The sequence below is a fragment of the Podarcis bocagei genome (genome assembly GCF_964188305.1).
Source record: "Podarcis bocagei genome assembly, chromosome: 4".
NCBI lineage: Eukaryota > Metazoa > Chordata > Lepidosauria > Squamata > Lacertidae > Podarcis > Podarcis bocagei.
In genome coordinates, this window is record NC_138128.1 from 95,523,551 (window position 1) to 95,541,970 (window position 18,420).

Below are 18,420 nucleotides of genomic sequence, written 5' to 3' on the forward strand. Positions count from 1 at the left end.
TTGGTACTCCATTCAGATGTCCGAGCAGAATTAATTTGTGATTTTCTAATTCTAACAATACTTGTTCCAATTTTTTGAAAAACTCTGCTTTGTTTGTATTTGGGGCATAGACGGTTACCACATTAAATTTTTCACCTTGGTGATTGATTTGTACTCCCAAGATTCTTCCTTCATTATCTTTACAAATTAATACAGGATTCCATTTCTCCTTGACATAAATCACCAATCCTCTTTTTTTATTTACATCTGAGTTAATAAATTCAACTCCCAACCTTTTATTTATCAATATATGTTTGTGTTTTTTGGCGACATGTGTCTCTTGACAACAAATCACATCATAGTTTTTGTTCCTCAAAACCTTCTCTATTTTATTCCTTTTAAATTTTTCATTTAGACCGTTTACATTCCAGGACAAAAAATTCAAAGACATTATTAAAATTAGCTTCTATTTATTCAATTTGAGTTTTCAAACTTGTGTTTTGGAGCTTCTATTCCCTGTATATTCTTCCTCTTCTACTTCTTCACCCCCCACAGCACCTTCTTCCTCTTCTACTTCTTCTTCGTCTTATTTCTCGTCCCCTACCCCTCTCTTCCATTTCTTTCCTCTTCTCTCGTTTTTGCTTCCCTCTCTATCTCTTAACCTATCCTCAACTTTACCAAGCTCTTTCTCATACCTTCTCAGGAATTTTTCCACCTCTTGGGTATCTGTCAGCTTAAATCTTTTGTCTTTAAAAAAGAGGGCAATCCCTTCAGGGAACTCCCATCTGTATTGTATGGCATTCCTCTTCAGAACGCCTACTATTTGTCTATATCCTTCCCTTTTGCGCAGAAGTCTAACTGGTATTTCTTTGAAAATAATAATTGGTCTGCCTTCAATTATTAATTTTTTTTGATAACTCGTTTTTAATATTAAGTTCTTCATCTCGATTGAATTGAAGATTACTAGACAGTCCCCAAGAGGTTTTTTTACCTTGGTTTGCTGGGATTTCATTCTTATTCTAAAAGCATTCTCTATCGTGTATGCCACCTCTTCTTCTTTCAATTCCAGCCATTTAGATAACTCCTTAATCATTTTCTCTTTTATATTCTCCTTCGCTTCTTCTCCTACTCCTCTGAATTTTAAATGAAGCTGTTTCTGTCGCATTTCTGTCATAGCTAAGTTATCCCATATTTGATCCTGCATTTTATTCATCTCTCTCATTTCTTCCTTTATTTTTTCTGTCTCCTTTTTCTGTTCTCTCATCTCTTTTTGGATTTTTTTATTAGCTTCCTCAATTGTTTTTGACTTGGCTGATAAATCTTGAATTTTAATGGAGAGTTCTCCTACTGCTCCTACTATCTTTCTGTCTATCATCTCCTGCACTTCTCCTAATTTATTTTCCATGTGTAATTCACTTTGTTTAAATTCCTCCTTAATTTTTAACCATAAAAAGTCTAGATCTTTAATTTCTTCTTGTCGGGATGTCTTCCTTTCACCTGGCCCCCCCCCCGCCTTTTTCCCATTTCCCCCCAACATTGTATCCTTATTTTCACGCTTTATATATTTTACAGCTAAATCTCTCCCTTAAAGGGCTCACAATCTCTTTCTTCCTTTTTCAGAAATTTCCTTTTTTTTATAAAGCTCAGAATTCCCTTCTATGGAGATTGTTAAATTATACTCCTCAACCACATCCAAAAATATCTAGAATATCTAGAATATCTACAATCTTACAGAATGCCTCAGTCCAATACCTGGGCTGTATCTACGGGTATGACTTCTGAACCTAATTTATTACACTTTCAATTATTCATCAGTCCTTTATATGCCAGAAAACAGATAACATCATTCGATGAGCCCTCTACGAGCAGTTTTCAAAAGCTGGATGTAGGAGTTTGATTTCAGAGGTAGCTTTCCCTTCCATTGTAGGAGGGCAACTAGCATGGGAGAAAGGCCATTTGCCTGGGATCAGGAGAACAGTCTTATGAAATAAAACTGGATGTGGAAGGGCTTACTCCCCAAAGGACTTCATGCCTTCTTTGCCAGAGACAAGCTCCAAAAGGGCTCACCTCCAACATCTACCTCCAGCCACCCCATGCCACAGTCGACCTTCTCAACCGAGACCAGCAGAGTGACTAAAAGTACGTGAGGGCTGGAAGCTGCCAATGGACAAGTGCTTCCCTCATATCAGCTCAAACAAATACTACACCTGAAGACAAAATGAAGGGAATATGAGTTAAATCCCCTAACAGAAGGCTGTTCTAGGAGTGGGAGCAGGAGTTGCCCGAAAACTGCTCACCCTGTAGACACAGAACAGGCGGTTAGAACTCAGCAGTCTTGTAGCCTTTCTAAATCAAGTTCCAGAAACAGACACCATCATGGGACAACCAGCAGTAAACCCAAGAAATTCCAGGCCTCTGTAACATGCTGTGAGCACAGAGCTTGCATCGTCCAACAGAACTGTCCCGTGTACATTTTAACTTGCCCAGAAAACAGAGGAACCCTGAAAACCCACAAAATCCTCCTCATAAGGCAGGGATCCTGATGAACATGCTCAGGAAAAAGGAAAAATCTGGGGAAGATCCAATACCTTTGTAACTTTTCCTCAGTTCCAGCTGTGCTTGGATCCCAGAAAGGAAGAGGAGCGTTCAGGGGAGTAGGAGGTCATGGAAGAACTACTCTGGGGCATCCCTTCCCAGGCTTCTTGCTGGGTAGTGGAAAATTTCTGGCTGGATTAATCTGGCTGGCAAAGTAAGAAGCTACACAGTCAGCATCCAGCTGGCAAAGATAGCATCTACTTTATTCAGCAGCACCTCCTTCCACAACACCTCTGTTTCTGATATGCTTCCACAAGCTGCTATGCAAAGGATGGCATAAACTTTCAAAAAGCTACTCACGTCTTCTGTGGTAAGTTCCACCATCTACCTAAGGACATATCTTCCAGCTGTTCCCAAAGTCAACACACCAGTGGTGACTGTCACATCAAAGGTGCTTCTCAGTGATATGCTGCCTAGGAACTGGCCAACATTACCGTAGTGCAGAAGCTGTTTTTTGCAGACTGGACACCACTGCCTTTCGGAAAGCTATCACAGCCGCCGCAATCAAACTGGGAGCAACCACACTTTCTTGTTCTAGAAGTTCACAAATCACTTTATTTAAGCATAGCAGCACAAGCAACTACAGTGGTACCTTGGGTTAAGTACTTAATTCGTTCTGGAGGTCCGTATTTAACCTGAAACTGTTCTTAACCTGAAGCACCACTTTAGCTAATGGGGCCTCCTGCTGCCGCCGTGCCGCCGGAGCACGATTTCTGTTCTCATCCTGAAGCAAAGTTCTTAACCTGAGGCACTATTTCTGGGTTAGCGGAGTCTGTAACCTGAAGCGTATGTAACCTGAAGCGTATGTAACCTGAAGCGTATGTAACCTGAAGCGTATGTAACCCGAGGTACCACTGTAATAGAAAATACCTGCAGAGCAGAAGAACACATTCAACAAATTATACCTCTCCTTTGTAAATTATGTGTCATTCCTGAGACAGACGGATGGTCACTTCTTGCTATCCCAGGACCCACTTATAATCTCTGTCTTAAAGCTCCCTTGGTTTTACACCAGATCTCTTCAGTATTTCCTCCTAGACTTTCAAGACCAGACTGCCCTGTTAATCCCTTTTCTGTGTAGGTGCCTTTTCGTAAAGCGCATGTTAAATGTTTTTAAAATATGTGGTTAAAATATGAAGCCTAAATAATAAGATGAAACCAGGCAGAGGGCCTTCTCACTAGTGGGGCCCACCCTGTGGAAATGTCCTCCCATCAGACGTCAAGGAAATGTCAATGTAAGTTTCTAATGTTTGCTGTTTTATTGTGTTTTTAATATTTGGAGTGGCTGGGGAGATCCGGTCAGTTGGGCAGCATATAAATAATAAAATTATTATTATTAATCTAAATTGTCTCTGCAAATTGATATTCCACATAGGACCTCAAAACTCTAATCTTCAAACCTTACATTAGAATTTTTGGAATGGCTGCTTTTGTCTGAGGTGTAAATTTCTATTTTTAATTGCATGGTGCTGTGTGGCAAATACTCAGGCTTGTTTGACAAATCTGAATTTTGCCACAGTTCCCGAAGTCTCCTACTTCCCCAGGTCCTTCCTAAGCAATCTGAGACTTTGTCGCCTTGTCTGTCTTCTTCATATCTCTTCTGGTCCTGGGAGACCGGGGACGGGGGGGGGGGTGAAGCTGGTCACAGCAGGACGGGGAGACAACCTGGCTTCCTCCCCAGCCTGCATGATCTCTGCCTTTTAGCCCCCCTCTACTTTTGCCTCTGATTCTGGACTGCTCTCTGTGACGTTGGAAAATGTCAATCACTTCTCCTACCTGGGCAGTTATCTTTCCACAAGGGCCGACATTGATGCCGAAATCCAGCAATTCCTGAGCTCTGAAAGTTCAGCTTTCTCCTGGTTCAAGTGCAGAGTGTTTGAGGACTGAGACATTCTCAGGGAAACCAAAATGCTTGTTTACAAAGCTATTGTACTACCAACCTTACTGTATGCTTGTGAAACATGGACCACTTATAAACGTCATCTTCAACTCCTCAAAAGTTTCCATCAACCGTGTCTCCGAATTTTGTTTCACATCACTTGGGAAGATAGGTGAACTAATGCCAGTGTACTGGAAGAAGCAAAGATCACCAGTGCTGACGCGATAACTCTTCAACGTCAACTTCATTACTCTATTCTGAACTTAAAAATGGAAAGCGTCAACAAAAGAGGTTTAAAGACTGTTTCAAGGCAAATCTTTAAAAATGTAGTATAAACACTGACAACTGGGAAACACTGACCTGCGAGCACTCCAGTTGGAGAACAGCCTTTACGAAAGGTGTCATGGGCTTTGAAGACACTCAAACTCAGGATGCAAGGGAGAAACATTCTAAGAGGAAGATATGCTTGGCAAATCCACACCGTGATCAACTCCTGCCCGGAAACCAATGTCCCCACTGTGGAAGATGTGGATCCAGAATTGGCCTTCACAGTCACTTACGGACTCATTGTTAAAACCATGTTTATGGAAGATAATCTTACAGTGGTACCTCTAGATACGAACGGGATCCATTCCGGAGCCCCGTTCGCATCCAGAGGTAAACATAACTAGCGATGGCACGTCTGCGCACGAGCGTGTCACTTTTTGCCGCTTCTGCGCATGCGCGTGACGTCATTTTGAGCACCTGCGAATGCGCAAGCGGCGAAACCTGGAAGTAACGCGCTCCGTTACTTCCGGGTTGCCGAGGAGCGCAACTCGAATGCGCGCAACTCGAAGCGTATTTAACCCGAGGTATGAGTGTACTTGGCTGTGAGTGATCATCAAAGAAGAAGAAGACTCTCCCAGCTCACTAAACCCTGTTATCTCTTCAGCTTCTGAAACCACCACCTCCCTCTTCTCCGTCTGATTTCCCATCACCATCCCACCACCAACCCCCTGACTCTGAGCCTTCTTCCATTGGGGGTTCCCCAGCCGGTTCCTTCTACCACTCTGCATCCAGCCAGTTCGTGACGGTGCCCCTGCAAAACAGTTCAACATTAAAATAACTGAATAAATAGCTGTAGAAATTTATTGAAATAATAATAATAATAATAATAATAATAATAATAATAATAATAATAATAATAATATCTTTATTGTCATTGCCCCCTTCGGGGTCAACGAAATTACTTGACTGCTCCATAAAAACCCTAATTAAACAATACAGTATAATACAGCAAGGGAGATTAGATGACTTTCAAAGTCCGGGCTTCCCATTCAGGGCCGAGATCGCTCTGGAGAAGAAGCTGTTCTTAAGACGGCTCGTTCTTGTCTTCATCGTCCTGTATCTCCGTCCCGACGGCAAGAGCTCGAAGAGACAGTGACCAGGATGCGATGGATCTTTTACTATGTCCAGTGCCTTCCTATGGCACCTTGTGGCATAAATCTGCTCTAAGGTGGAGAGTGGGCAGCCAACAATGCTCTCTGCTGCCTTAACAACCCTGCACAACCCCATCCTGTCCCGGATAGTACAGCTTCCGTACCACACACATAAGCCATAAGTGAGCACGCTCTCAATGGCACAGTGATAGAAGGCAAGCAGCAGTTTCTGCGGAAGATGGTTTTTCCTTAAATATTCAGGATGTTGGGCTATTTGTGACAAAATTGAAACCAAACTTGTTTTTATGTTCTGATAATGTTTCTCTTCATCTTTGTCTCACGTGGGATGATCCTTGCCCTTTGACACTTTCTAAATTTTCTTTTGTCTTTTGCTTTCTCATCCTCAATTTTCCCCAGTTCTGCAGCAGTATAATTGGCGTATGTGAATTTTTTTATGTTCCTGAAGTCGTAGACATTTTTAAAATAGCAAAATGAGAAAGTTACATAGAAACTTTCAATGAGGTCTGCTTTATATATATATATATATAAATCAAGCCGCAAAAGTTATAAAAAGGCACATATATGTTTCTGTTCTAATCCTATAATTTTTCTGTAGAGGCCGAATCGCCTGTGGTGCTTGTTATTTTTGAAAGAGAATAATATTTATTTTAATAACAAGAGAAGAAATTATACCATATTGGTTCTCAGGAAACATTTTTGTAGAAATGAATCTCACTGACATCTTACTGATGGCTGTCGCAAATAAAGATTCATTGATTATTCTCACTGACAAACGTGCTCCTGTTAACATCTCCAGGATTTCCTTGACACACCTGCATACAGAATACGCGAATATTCACAATTTCCTTCATGTTTACTGAGGTCATGTTGTGAGAGAAACATTAAAATATCAATCTACTAAAGATTGATGTTTTGTTTTGTGTTTTTTAAAATAGAACACTTGACTAATATTATTCATAGATTCCATCTTGCTGTGACATTTTTGGATTAGAAAAAGAGTGGTGTTGGATTTCACTTTTCAGAGTGAACATTTTAATGGAGACAGGCCTAAATCATGGAGCTCTGTCATTATGGGGTGTGAAAGACGTGCCCCAAACTTTTGTGATCTCAGTGTCTTCAACGTCTGTTGTTTACCAATGAGGAGGAACCGCAGAGTGCAGCCGAAGGTAACCCTTGTTGAAAGTTTGTTTTGCTTCTTTCCTGCAAACTGTGTGTGTCTATGTTGGTTCATAATACGGCTGTTGCAGTGTGATATGGGCATTCCGCCATACAGTATGGGAACAGAAGTATATTTTAACTTGTATATTCTGTGTTAAGTAGAAGCTGCTATGATTTAGCTAAATTACTATTACTTTTTCAATTTTCAATTTTCAAAATTTTCACAAAAGAAAAACAAAAAAACATAAAAAAGGGAAAGATAAGTCAATCTTACAGCATTCTTAGACTAAGATGAATGTTACAATATACATAGTAAAATTGTTTAGAAATCTAAGATATTATAAATATATACTTATAATAACATTGAAAAGAAAAACAACCGGAAAAGTGTTAAAACTAAAAATTCCTATCGATCAATAAGCAATATTCAACCAATTCAAACCAATACTAGGGTATTTTGTGCACAAAATCCCTCATGTTGGATTGAATCCCTTATCAATTTATTGTTTTGTTGACTTCTGCCTAACTCTTTGCGGTTTCAATTCAACTTACTCCTATTTTTAATCTGTATTTAATTGTCTGTCCTCACCTTGGGGTGAAAAAGTCATATTTTTCTATCTGTGAAATTTATTCTAGACACAGCCAAGTGTTATTATTGGAACCTTGTTTTGTCAAATAGTTACTAAAACATTCCCATTATTTTTCAACCTTATCTACCGATTTGTTTCTTATTAACTCCGTCATTTTAGCGAGTTCCAAGTACTCACATAATTTTAATTGCCATTCCTCTCTTGTTGGTGTTGATTCGTTCTTCCAATATTTCGCTATTAAGATTTGGGCTGCTGTAACTGCATGAAGAAACAGTCTTTTGGTTTCGTTTAGAATGTTTATTGTTAAAATGCCTAATAAAAACATTTCTGGGTTTTTGTTTTTTTCTGAAATGTATGTTTTAGCATTTTTTAAAACTCTTCATAAATCATGTCCTAAATTACTATTACTATGATTTCTGAAGAAAAGAAAAAGGTTCACTTTTTTTAAAAAAAGAGGGAGGAAATACTTGATGAGTTTATTAAAGCAGGACAAATGATCCAAGTAAACATATAGGTCTATTTATCCTGAAGTTTAAAAGGCAAGTTCCATCTGTCTCCAGGCAATGATAATATAGCACACTTTCAAACATCTTTACATTACAACCGGTTGGTTTCACTGTGCTGCGTTTGTGTCTTTTAATGGACTGAACAGAGTGAAAGATAATGAGTTATGGGGGTGCTTAGTTTATTTTTGGGTTGCTATTTTGGTAAAATCTGTTAATATTGTTTTATTGATTCTAAATGCCGTATTAATTTGTTCACCCTGTAATATGACTTTTGTTGCAATTGTGCTGTTTAGCTATCTTTTTTAGTTGTTTCGTTAATGGTATTTTGTAGCTTGTAATTGTCTCGCTGATGATTTGTTAATTGCTTGGTGAGATTTATGCTGTGTTTGTGATGTTCTGTTCTGTTATTGTTATGTATGGTTTGTAAACTGCTTTGCGATTCATTTGAAAGAAAAACTGCATGGCAATATAATAAAGCAAAGCCAAGCAAACTTGCCAACTCTGAAATAAACTGAGAGGGAAACTTTGTTTAATTTTTTAAAAAAATTATTTAGTTTTTCAGTTTAAAGTTTTGCAGTCAATTATCAACAACCAACATAAAAACAAGATTCCAAAGAATTTCCTGAATTTCCCTCCTCCCCTTTGTGGGTCCTTTTGTTAACCATTTTCTCCTGCATCTTTTATAATGATCCAAATCTTTTACATCTCCATATATTCAAAATTCAAAATTAAACTACAAATATTATTCCAATCCTACTAAAAATTTTAACTGTTTGCAATGGTTTTTAAGATAAATTATAATTTCCCCCCATTTCTTATTAAAATTTTGGTATCCCTGGTTTCTGATTCTTCCGGTCATTTTTGCCATTTTGGCATAATCTGTCAACTTAATCTGCCATTCTTCTCTGGTCGGGACTTGGTCTTTTTTCCGTCTCTGGGCTATTAACATCCGAGAAACTGTGGGACTTTGTTTAAAAAATTAGCCTCCATTCCTTGTCATTTCCCCTTTCCTGAAAAAATCTTTTTTTCTTTCCTGTCCTGAATATATTACAAATAGGATTCCACATATGTGGAGTTCAGGTTGCTGCTGGAAATTACTTCCTGGTGAACACTCTCAGTCTATTTTCCTAACTTCTGTGGGAAGGGTCTGGATTCTATTGTAGGGGTTGGCAAGGTTTACCTCGCCTGGGCTGCTTCACTCCAGCAGAGATCCCTCCTTGGGCCGGATCACACACACGTGTGAGTGTGCGTGCCTGCATCTGTGCAGACGCGATTTCCAATGCAGCGTGCGGGAACTCACGGAGAGGGTGGCTCGGTTCGGGGCTGTCTCAAGGGCCAGTTAAACAACCCCCGTGGCCCTATTGTTTTGTGCCAGGGAGAAGAAACACACTTTACTCTTCTAAATCCTCTGGCTTGTCCGGGAGCCAGGATCTTCCTATACTAAAGGACGCAAAGGGGAGCAGTTAGTTCACTTCTTGCAGCAGGCAAAACTCGTTAATCAATTTGCTGTGTAAATCTGTTTGCTCATGATTTCATATACCCCGCAAAAGTTATTTTTTAATGTTTTAAATACTTTATGAAACCAAATCCAAACTATTTCTTTTTGTGCTAACTTTATTTATCCCATTAGAAATTAAATAGCAGCATAAGTGTGCTCCCTCACCTGGAGTGCCAAGTTAAGAGCAATTTGGTTTCAAGTGCTGTGAAGCCGCAGCAGCAAGATGCTATCCTTCCGCAAATAACCGCCAAGAACTTGCAGAATGTCAATGCGTTGCATCAGGTAAGCCAGACAGAGCTTAGTACTACGTTTTTACGTTTCATTGTTGTGGTTAGAAAAGTTGCGGAATATCGTGTAGGTAGATGCGTGCATCTCATGGTGTCAGAATTTTTTTTATAAAGGTTGACGTTTACCAGGCATTCTTAAGATTTTCAAAATTGCAGGAAGATATTCTGAGTTCTTTAGTAAATAGAGATCATGTTGATGGTAGAAGGAACCCTACCTAGCCTGGTAGAAAAGCTCAGGCCTTATATACAGTAACCCTTGCCTCCAAATCCAGGATGTGGTGCCCTCTTGCAGAAGATAAGAGCACAGACACACACAGAGGGCCCCAAGAGACTGTGGTGGTTGAGACAAACATGGGGTGTGTTCTGTAGAGTGTGTCCTCCCTAGAAGAGGGCACGTGTTGCGGTGAGACCTGGAGACTGACCTCCTGTGTTGTGGGTGGGTATATTGGATAGCCACAACACCCGATTGGTAGGTTCCTCGTTGCTGGGTTTAATCTGGCCAATGGGGTGCAGTCTAAACGGGTCGAGGGACCTATATATACCCATGCACTTGACCCAGAGCTTCCTCTTTCGGCTTGTGCATCGGAACACCTGCCCACCTCTCCCTATATTTAGGGGATTTTGCGCTTGACCTTGCTATGCCGTCGTGTGTTGTCTGTCGTTGGGACAGGGGCACAGCAGGAATTTCCCCCACTTGGCTGATTGGCTGGTGCCATTTGGGTTTTGCCTCCTGCGTAGCAAATCGTCACAACCTGTAAGGTTGCGGATAGGCACTGGTTCAGGTGATAGGGATGGGAGAACGCTCTCGCCATCCCTATGTGAAGGGTATTCCGTTAAAGGAATCCAGGGACTCAACTTGGTTTGGTCAACCCCCGAGAAGGGGTTGTGCCCATGCCTGAGTCCAGGGGAGCATCTGGGGAGTAAACATAGTCTGTTCCCGGGCTTTTCACCCACCTCAGGTGTTCGCCTTTGGCTGACCTATGATAGAACTCTGGGTCAGTGCTACCTGCAAGGGTGCAGAAAGCTAGTCGAACCAGAGCCTATGCAACCACTCCCCTTCTGTAATCAATAAAGTTGTGGCCTAAATTCTGGCAAAAACCAAATCTAAAATTTGAGTCAAATGTGTGTTTATCTAGGGAGGGGGGTGTCTCTTGGTCTGAACACACAACCAGGTTTCTGCATGGAACATTGAGCCCTTTTGGTCCATCCTTTTCACTGAAGGTGGGGAAAATCTGACCCCCCCAGCAGAGAAATACCAGTTCCTGTCCATACATATGTGCCTATATGCCTAAGGACGCAGAAGGCTCTTCATTGCCTTCATTACAGCTGTCTAAAGATGGCCTCTGTTGTTGTTTTAATCAGACGAGAATTACTCATTTGAAATTATTTTACTGTAGAGATGGACTGAGAAAAAGGGGCTGAGATGTATGGACTTAAGGCAAGTATTTTACAAAGCACCGTATTACTCTTTAGCAGGAAAACAGAGCCGCAGGCCAATCATTTCCTTCAGCTCCTCGTGAAAACAGTGCTATAGTTCTGTCCAGCAAGACAGAAACAGAAAAAGGCCACAATCTAAAGCTGCCTCTGACTTCAGCAGGTACAAATTTTGAATGCTATTTTTTTTTTTAACAGAAGCAAATTGATGGACAAAATTGAGACAAATGCTTGAATGAGACTTGGAGTGGGTAAATTGTTGTTGTTTAGTCACTTAGTCGTGTCCGACTCTTCGTGACCCCCTGGACCAGAGAACGCCAGGCACTCCTGTCTTCCACTGCCTCCCGCAGTTTGGTCAAACTCATGCTGGTAGCTTCGAGAACACTGTCCAACCTCTGTCGTCCCCTTCTCCTTATGCCCTCCATCTTTCCCAACATCAGGGTCTTTTCCAGGGAGTCTTCTCTTCTCATGAGGTGGCCAAAGTATTGGAGCCTCAACTTCAGGATCTGTCCTTCCAGTGAGCACTCAGGGTTGATTTCCTTAAGAATGGAGAAGTTTGATCTTCTTGCAGTCCATGGGACTCTCAAGAGTCTCCTCCAGCACCAGAATTCAAAAAACATCCATTCTTCAGCGATCAGCCTTCTTTATGGCCCAGCTCTCACTTCCATACATCACTACTGGAAAACCATGGCTTTAACTATACGGACCTTTGTTGGCAAGGTGATGTCTCTGCTTTTTAAGGTGCTGTCTAGGTTTGTCATTGCTTTTCTCCCAAGAAGCAGGTGTCTTTTAATTTTGTGACTGCTGTCACCATCTGCAATCATCATGGAGCCCAAGAAAGTAAAATCTCTCACTGCCTCCATTTCTTCCCCTTCTATTAGCCAGGAGGTGATGGGACCAGTGGCCATGATCTTACTATTTTTGATGTTGAGCTTCAGACCATATTTTGTGCTCTCCTCTTTCACCCTCATTGAAAGATTCTTTAATTCCTCCTCACTTTCTGCCATCAAGGTTGTGTCATCTGCACATCTGAGGTTGTTGATATTTCTTTAGGCAATCTTAGTTCTGGCTTGGGATTCATCCAGCCCAGCCTTTCGCATGATGAATTCTGCATATAAGTTAAATAAACAGGGAGACAGTATACAGCCTTGTCGTACTCCTTTCCCAATTTTGAACCAATCAGTTGTTCCATACCCAGTTGTAACTGTAGCTTCCTGTCCCACATTGAGATTTCTCAGGAGACAGATGAGGTGATCAGGCACTCCCATTTCTTTAAGAACTTGCCATAGTTTGCTGTGGTTGACACAGTCAGAGGCTTTTGCATAGTCAATAAAGCAGAAGTAGATGTCTTTCTGGAACTCTCTAGCTTTTTCCATAATCCAGCACATGTTTGCAATTTGGTCTCTGGTTCCTCTGCCTCTTCTAAATCCAGCTTGCACTTCTGGGAGTTCCCGGTCCACATACTGCTTAAGCCTGCCTTGTAGAATTTTAAGCATAACCTTGCTTGAATGAGACTTGGAGTGGGTAAATATATAAGCTATAAAATGGGGTGAGGGGAACCCTGGTTCAAACCACATCCCAACTGTGAACTTACTTGCAGATCTCAGGCCAGCCTTTCAGTTTTCCCACTCCAATTTGTACTACAGGGATGATAATAATAATAGCGGGTGGCGATGGGGGTTAAACCACAGAGCCTAGGACTTGCCGATCAGAAGGTCGGGGGTTTGAATCCCCATGACGGGGTGAGCTCCCGTTGCTTGGTCCCTGCTCCTGCCAACCTAGCAGTTCGAAAGCATGTCAAAGTGCAAGTAGATAAATAGGTACCCCTCCAGCGGGAAGGTAAATAGCGTTTCTGTGTGCTGCTCTGGTTCGCCAGAAGCAACTTAGTCATGCTGGCCACATGACCCGGAAGCTGTACGCCGGCTCCCTCGGCCAATAAAGCGAGATGAGTGCTGCAACCCCAGAGTCGGTCACGACTGGACCTAATGGTCAGGGGTCCCTTTACCTTTACTGAGCTCACTGATGCAGGGACACTAAAACTAAACTAGCCTCCTCTAACCCGGTGCTCTCCATATGTTTTTATTCTGCACCTCCCAGCAGCCATAGCCAGCATTTTTGGGGAACTGCTTTAAACAGCATATTCTGAGAGATGGGGAGAATGAGGAAATGAGTTATTTATTACATGATGGTTAAGTTATTTATAGGCCAGGAAGATACTGCCATCAGCTCTTGAAGTTGGTCCATCAATATTTTGTACAATTTGTTTGCTTTAGTATTTAAATTGTAAGCTGCATTAGGTTCCTTGGCAGAATTTATAGGTGCAATAAATAAATGAACACAATATCCAATGTTTGATTTTTGTCTCCAAATCAGAAGCCTTGAAACATTTTAAAAACCAGCTAACAACGTATGAGCAGCGGGAGATTAAGGAATATAGAGAGCTGTGGTTTCTTGGACTGGGAGCTAAAAAGATTGAAGCCTATCTTGATGCAGAGAACAACAGTTCCTATGATGATGATCATGGCTCCTACAAAAAGGTAAGAGGCTGAAAGTGCAGTATTGCTTTGGCATCCGTGACTGTGGAAACAATGCAGAACTATTGGTGTTCATCTTGTGTAAGAGCTGTCCAATGAGAGAAAGTGAAGAGTAATTTTCTCATTGCATTTAATAAATCCTGGCTCAGAAATATGAATATTGGGGACTCATAATGCTCACCTCTCACCTTGCCAACAAAGGTCCATATAGTAAAAGCTATGGTTTTCCCAGTAGTGATGTATGGAAGTGAGAGCTGGACCATAAAGAAGGCTGATCGCCTGAGAATTGATGCTTTTGAATTATGGTGCTGGAGGAGACTCTTGAGAGTCTCATGGACTGCAAGAAGATCAAACCTCTCCATTCTGAAGGAAATCAGCTCTGAGTGCTCACTGGAAGGACAGATTGTGAAGCTGAGGCTCCAATACTTTGGCCACCTCATGAGAAGAGAAGACTCCCTGGAAAAGACCCTGATGTTGGGAAAGATGGAGGGCACAAGGAGAAGGGGACGACAGAGGACGAGATGGTTGGACAGTGTTGTCGAAGCTACCAGCATGAGTTTGACCAAACTGCGGGAGGCAGTGGAAGACAGGAGTGCCTGGCGTTCTCTGGTCCATGGGGTCACGAAGAGTCGGACACGACTAAACAACAACAACAAATGCTCACCTCAAATATGAGATGAGCATTTACAGCCCTATATTCTTCTTCAGCTTGGATTTTGATCTAAAATGAGAAGATTTTAATCTGAGCCAGAGTCTTTATTGTAATCCCTGCGTTCCTTCTACCTACGTGTCACTGGGTGATGAATGCATGGAACATGTACTTGTGTTTTGTTCATGGAGTCACTGAATCACAGAACTGTAGAGTTTGAAGGGACCCCGAGAGTCATCTAGTCCAAACCCCAGCAGTGCAGGAATCTCAGCTAAAGTATCCATGACAGATGGCCATCCAACCTCTGCTTTAAAACTTTCAAGGAAGGAGAGTCCATCACCTCCCAAGGGGGTCTGTTCCACTGTCAAACAGCTCTTACCATCAGAAAATTCTTTCTGATGTTTTGTCGGAATTTACTTTGTTTAACTTGAAGCCATTGGTTCTAGTCCTACCCACCAGAGCAAGAGAAAACAAGCTTGCTCCATCTTCCATGTGACAGCTCTTGAGATATTTGAAGATGACTATCACATCTCCTCTCGACCTCCTCTTATCCAGGCTAAACATACCCAGTTCCCTCAACCAGCTTGGGTTCCAGACCCTTGATCATCCTGGTCGCCCTCCTCTGCACACATTCCAGCTTGTCAATATCCTTCTGAAATTGTGGTGCCAAAAACTTGACACAGAATTCCAGGTGTGGCAGAAGAGAGAGGTACTATTTTTTCCCTTGATCTGCACACTAGACATCTGTTGATGCAGACTAGAATAGCATTCTAGAGCCAGTGTGGTGTAGTGGTTAAGAGTGGTGGACTCGTAATCTGGTGAACCGGGTTTGATTCCCCGCTCCTCCACATGCAGCTGCTGGGTGACCTTGGGCCAGTCACACTTCTTTGAAGTCTCTCAGCCCCACTCACCTCACAGAGTGTTTGTTGTGGGGGAGGAATGGAAAGGAGGATGTTAGCTGCTTTGAGACTCCTGAAGGGGAGTGAAAGGTGGGATATCAAATCCAAACTACTACTACTACTACTACTACTACTACTACTACTACTACTACTACTATTCTTCTTCTTCTTCTTCTTCTTCTTCTTCTTCTTCTTCTTCTTCTTCTTCTTCTTCTTCTGCATTGCACTGTTGATTCATGTTCAGCTTGTGATCTGCTAGGACCCTAGGTCCTTTTAGCACCAGAGATACAAGGGCACGTACTACTTTTGCTTTCCACTTTTTGTCACCTTGTATAGGTTCTAAGTGATCATATCGCATACAGATATGAAATACTGGCTGTTATTGGGAAAGGATCATTTGGGCATGTTGTGAAGTGTTTGGACCACAAGACAGGTGAAAAAGTAGCAGTGAAGATAATAAGGAACAAAAAGAGGTACGGTATGTCAAAAGTTTTATAAACTTTATCAAGATTCCACAATGTTAGATGTTAGTTGAATAGAAATAATTTTTTTTATTTAATTGTGATTTGTTTTATTATTTTAGCAGAAGATGGGAGTGGTTTTAATCAGTGTTTAGCCAGAAAACTCGCACAATTTTTTCAGCTAACAAGAAATTGTAGAAATTATTGTTACAGCTTTCTGACTAAACAAACAAAATTCATATTCAGGTTTTCAAAATTGTAAGTTGTTTCGAGGGCTAGTTTTGGTGTGAAGATCTTGGGGAGGTTTCTAACTGCTTGACATGGTTAGAAGCCCCCTCTGGACTTCACACTAAACACATGATGAGGAACACGCATAGTGCACATGGGACAAGCCCTCCTGTGATCAGACTAGTATAGAAAGTCACATTTAGCTTTGTATTTTGTGTAGTGTGCCTGTGCTAAGAGTAATTTGCCTTAAGTGCTATTTTCAACAACACACGGGAATGATCTAGCTTCAGCTTGTGTAAAAAAATGAAAACCAAAACCCTTCTGTTGCACTTAGATTTCATAATCAAGCCTTGGTAGAAGTCAGCATCCTCAATGCTCTACGGCAAAAGGATGAAGACAATGCTCACAATGTCGTCCACATGAAAGAATATTTTTACTTCCGTAATCATTTCTGCATTTCCTTTGAACTGTTAGGGTAAGACAACTTTTCCTTATCTATAATAACAATTACGTAAACCGTTGTGTATATTTATGCCCAAATTGGAGATGGGGGAATGGGAGGGGAAGCTATCACTAAGTTTTCACATTTCCATTCCACAAGCATAGACATTTCTTTAAGCAGTATAATGGAGATCTGATCATTGCTCTGTATCAAGTTGCATATTGCAGATCCACTTATAATTTTTGAAAGTATGAAACTGCCTTATATGGAGCCTGAACGTTCAAGCATCATTCATTGTGCCAATCCTGAGGGAGTAGTCCATTGGATGCCCCTTGATCCATGGGTTCCATGGGGAATAGGCCCAAATGTGAGTCCCAGTTATAAGCAAGATTCATAATAGTGCAGTACCTTTGGCTTTAATTGAGGATTCCTACAGCCACGAAATTAAAAGACGCCTGCTTCTTGGGAGAAAAGCAATGACAAACCTAGACAGCATCTTAAAAAGCAGAGACATCACCTTGCCGACAAGGGTCCGTATAGTTAAAGCTATGGTTTTCCCAGTAGTGATGTATGGAAGTGAGAGCTTGGCCATAAAGAAGGCTGTTCGCCGAAGAATTGATGTTTTTGAATTATGGTGCTGGAGGAGACTCTTGAGAGTCCCATGGACTTCAAGAAGATCAAACCTATCCATTCTGAAGGAAATCAGCCCTGAGTGCTCACTGGAAGGACAGATCCTGAAGCTGAGGCTCCAATACTTTGGCCACCTCATGAGAAGAGAAGACTCTCTGGAAAAGATCCTGATGTTGGGAAAGATGGAGGGCACAAGGAGAAGGGGATGACAGAGGACGAGAGGTTTGGACAGTGTTCTCGAAGCTACCATCATGAGTTTGACCAAACTGCGGGAGGCAGTGGAAGACAGGAGTGCCTGGTGTGCTCTGGTCCATGGGGTCATGAAGAGTCGGACACGACTAAACGGCTAAACAACAACAACATCACCCTTTCCCCAGGGAATACACTTTGGGGGGTTCTTTTGAGAGAAAGCCACTGTAGATGCCCAGAGTTCAGCCTGGTCTCAGTGTCTTTGGTAGGCTGGGGCTAGGGCCTCACTAACTTCTGAGCAGGCCTGGCCTGAGACATATCCCGTCGCTGAAACAGGTTCTCACCATCTTTGGCATTTCCAGTCGCTCCTGGTAAATCATGCAAAACTAATTTTCAGAGTCTAAAAAACAATCTAATTTCCCCCCTTTCCCTCTTCTTTTTGTGTAGACTGGAATGCATGTATTATGAGCCCTTAAAATATTTAGAAACTCCAACTTTTATATCTTTAAAATGAATACACATGCGCACACACATTTGAAGTTGATTTGAAGTTGATACTGGAGGTTTTTAAGCAGAGGTTAGATGGCCATCTGACATAGGTGCTTTTGTCGAGATTCCTGCATTTCCCTCCCATTTCCACATTTCTACGGTTCTATTCTTTTGAATAACCATAATGAAAGATGGTGGTTTTTCTGTCATCTGAGAACCCAAGCTGTTCTGGTACGGTTTGCTGTGGTATGGTAGAACTAATTTCCTACCGGGAAGATTTTTATGGTGTTCCAGTGTTGTACCCCTTGGAAGTGATCTTTTTTGATGAAACTTTCAAAGTATTTACAGCCACGGGCTTCTTTGGAAGGAAGATCCGGGTGAAAATTTAATAAATAAATTATATAAAAATCAGAAGTCCTTAAGGGGACCTATCCAGGGATTTGAGCAGCTTTGATGCAATGGAGGAAATGGAGGCAGTGAGAGATTTTATTTTCTTGGGCTCCATGATCACTGCAGATGGTGACAGCAGTCACG

At 41.6% G+C, this 18,420-nt stretch overlaps 1 protein-coding gene across 3 annotated transcripts in view; it reads left to right on the forward strand.

Annotated features, from left to right (window-relative positions):
• The window catches only part of DYRK4 (dual specificity tyrosine phosphorylation regulated kinase 4), a 52,275-nt gene that overhangs the window by 16,641 nt on the left and 17,214 nt on the right, over nt 1–18,420 (forward strand). The window contains exons 6-11 of one of the 3 annotated variants that reach the window (XM_081191605.1): nt 6,915–7,058; nt 9,777–9,926; nt 11,405–11,528; nt 13,739–13,902; nt 15,784–15,920; nt 16,471–16,611. In XM_081191605.1, coding sequence (XP_081047731.1) covers nt 6,915–7,058; nt 9,777–9,926; nt 11,405–11,528; nt 13,739–13,902; nt 15,784–15,920; nt 16,471–16,611 — 860 coding nt within the window. The remainder of the gene's footprint in view (nt 1–6,914; nt 7,059–9,776; nt 9,927–11,404; nt 11,529–13,738; nt 13,903–15,783; nt 15,921–16,470; nt 16,612–18,420) is intronic. The other 2 variants (XM_081191606.1, XM_081191607.1) reach the window with 2 other exon arrangements.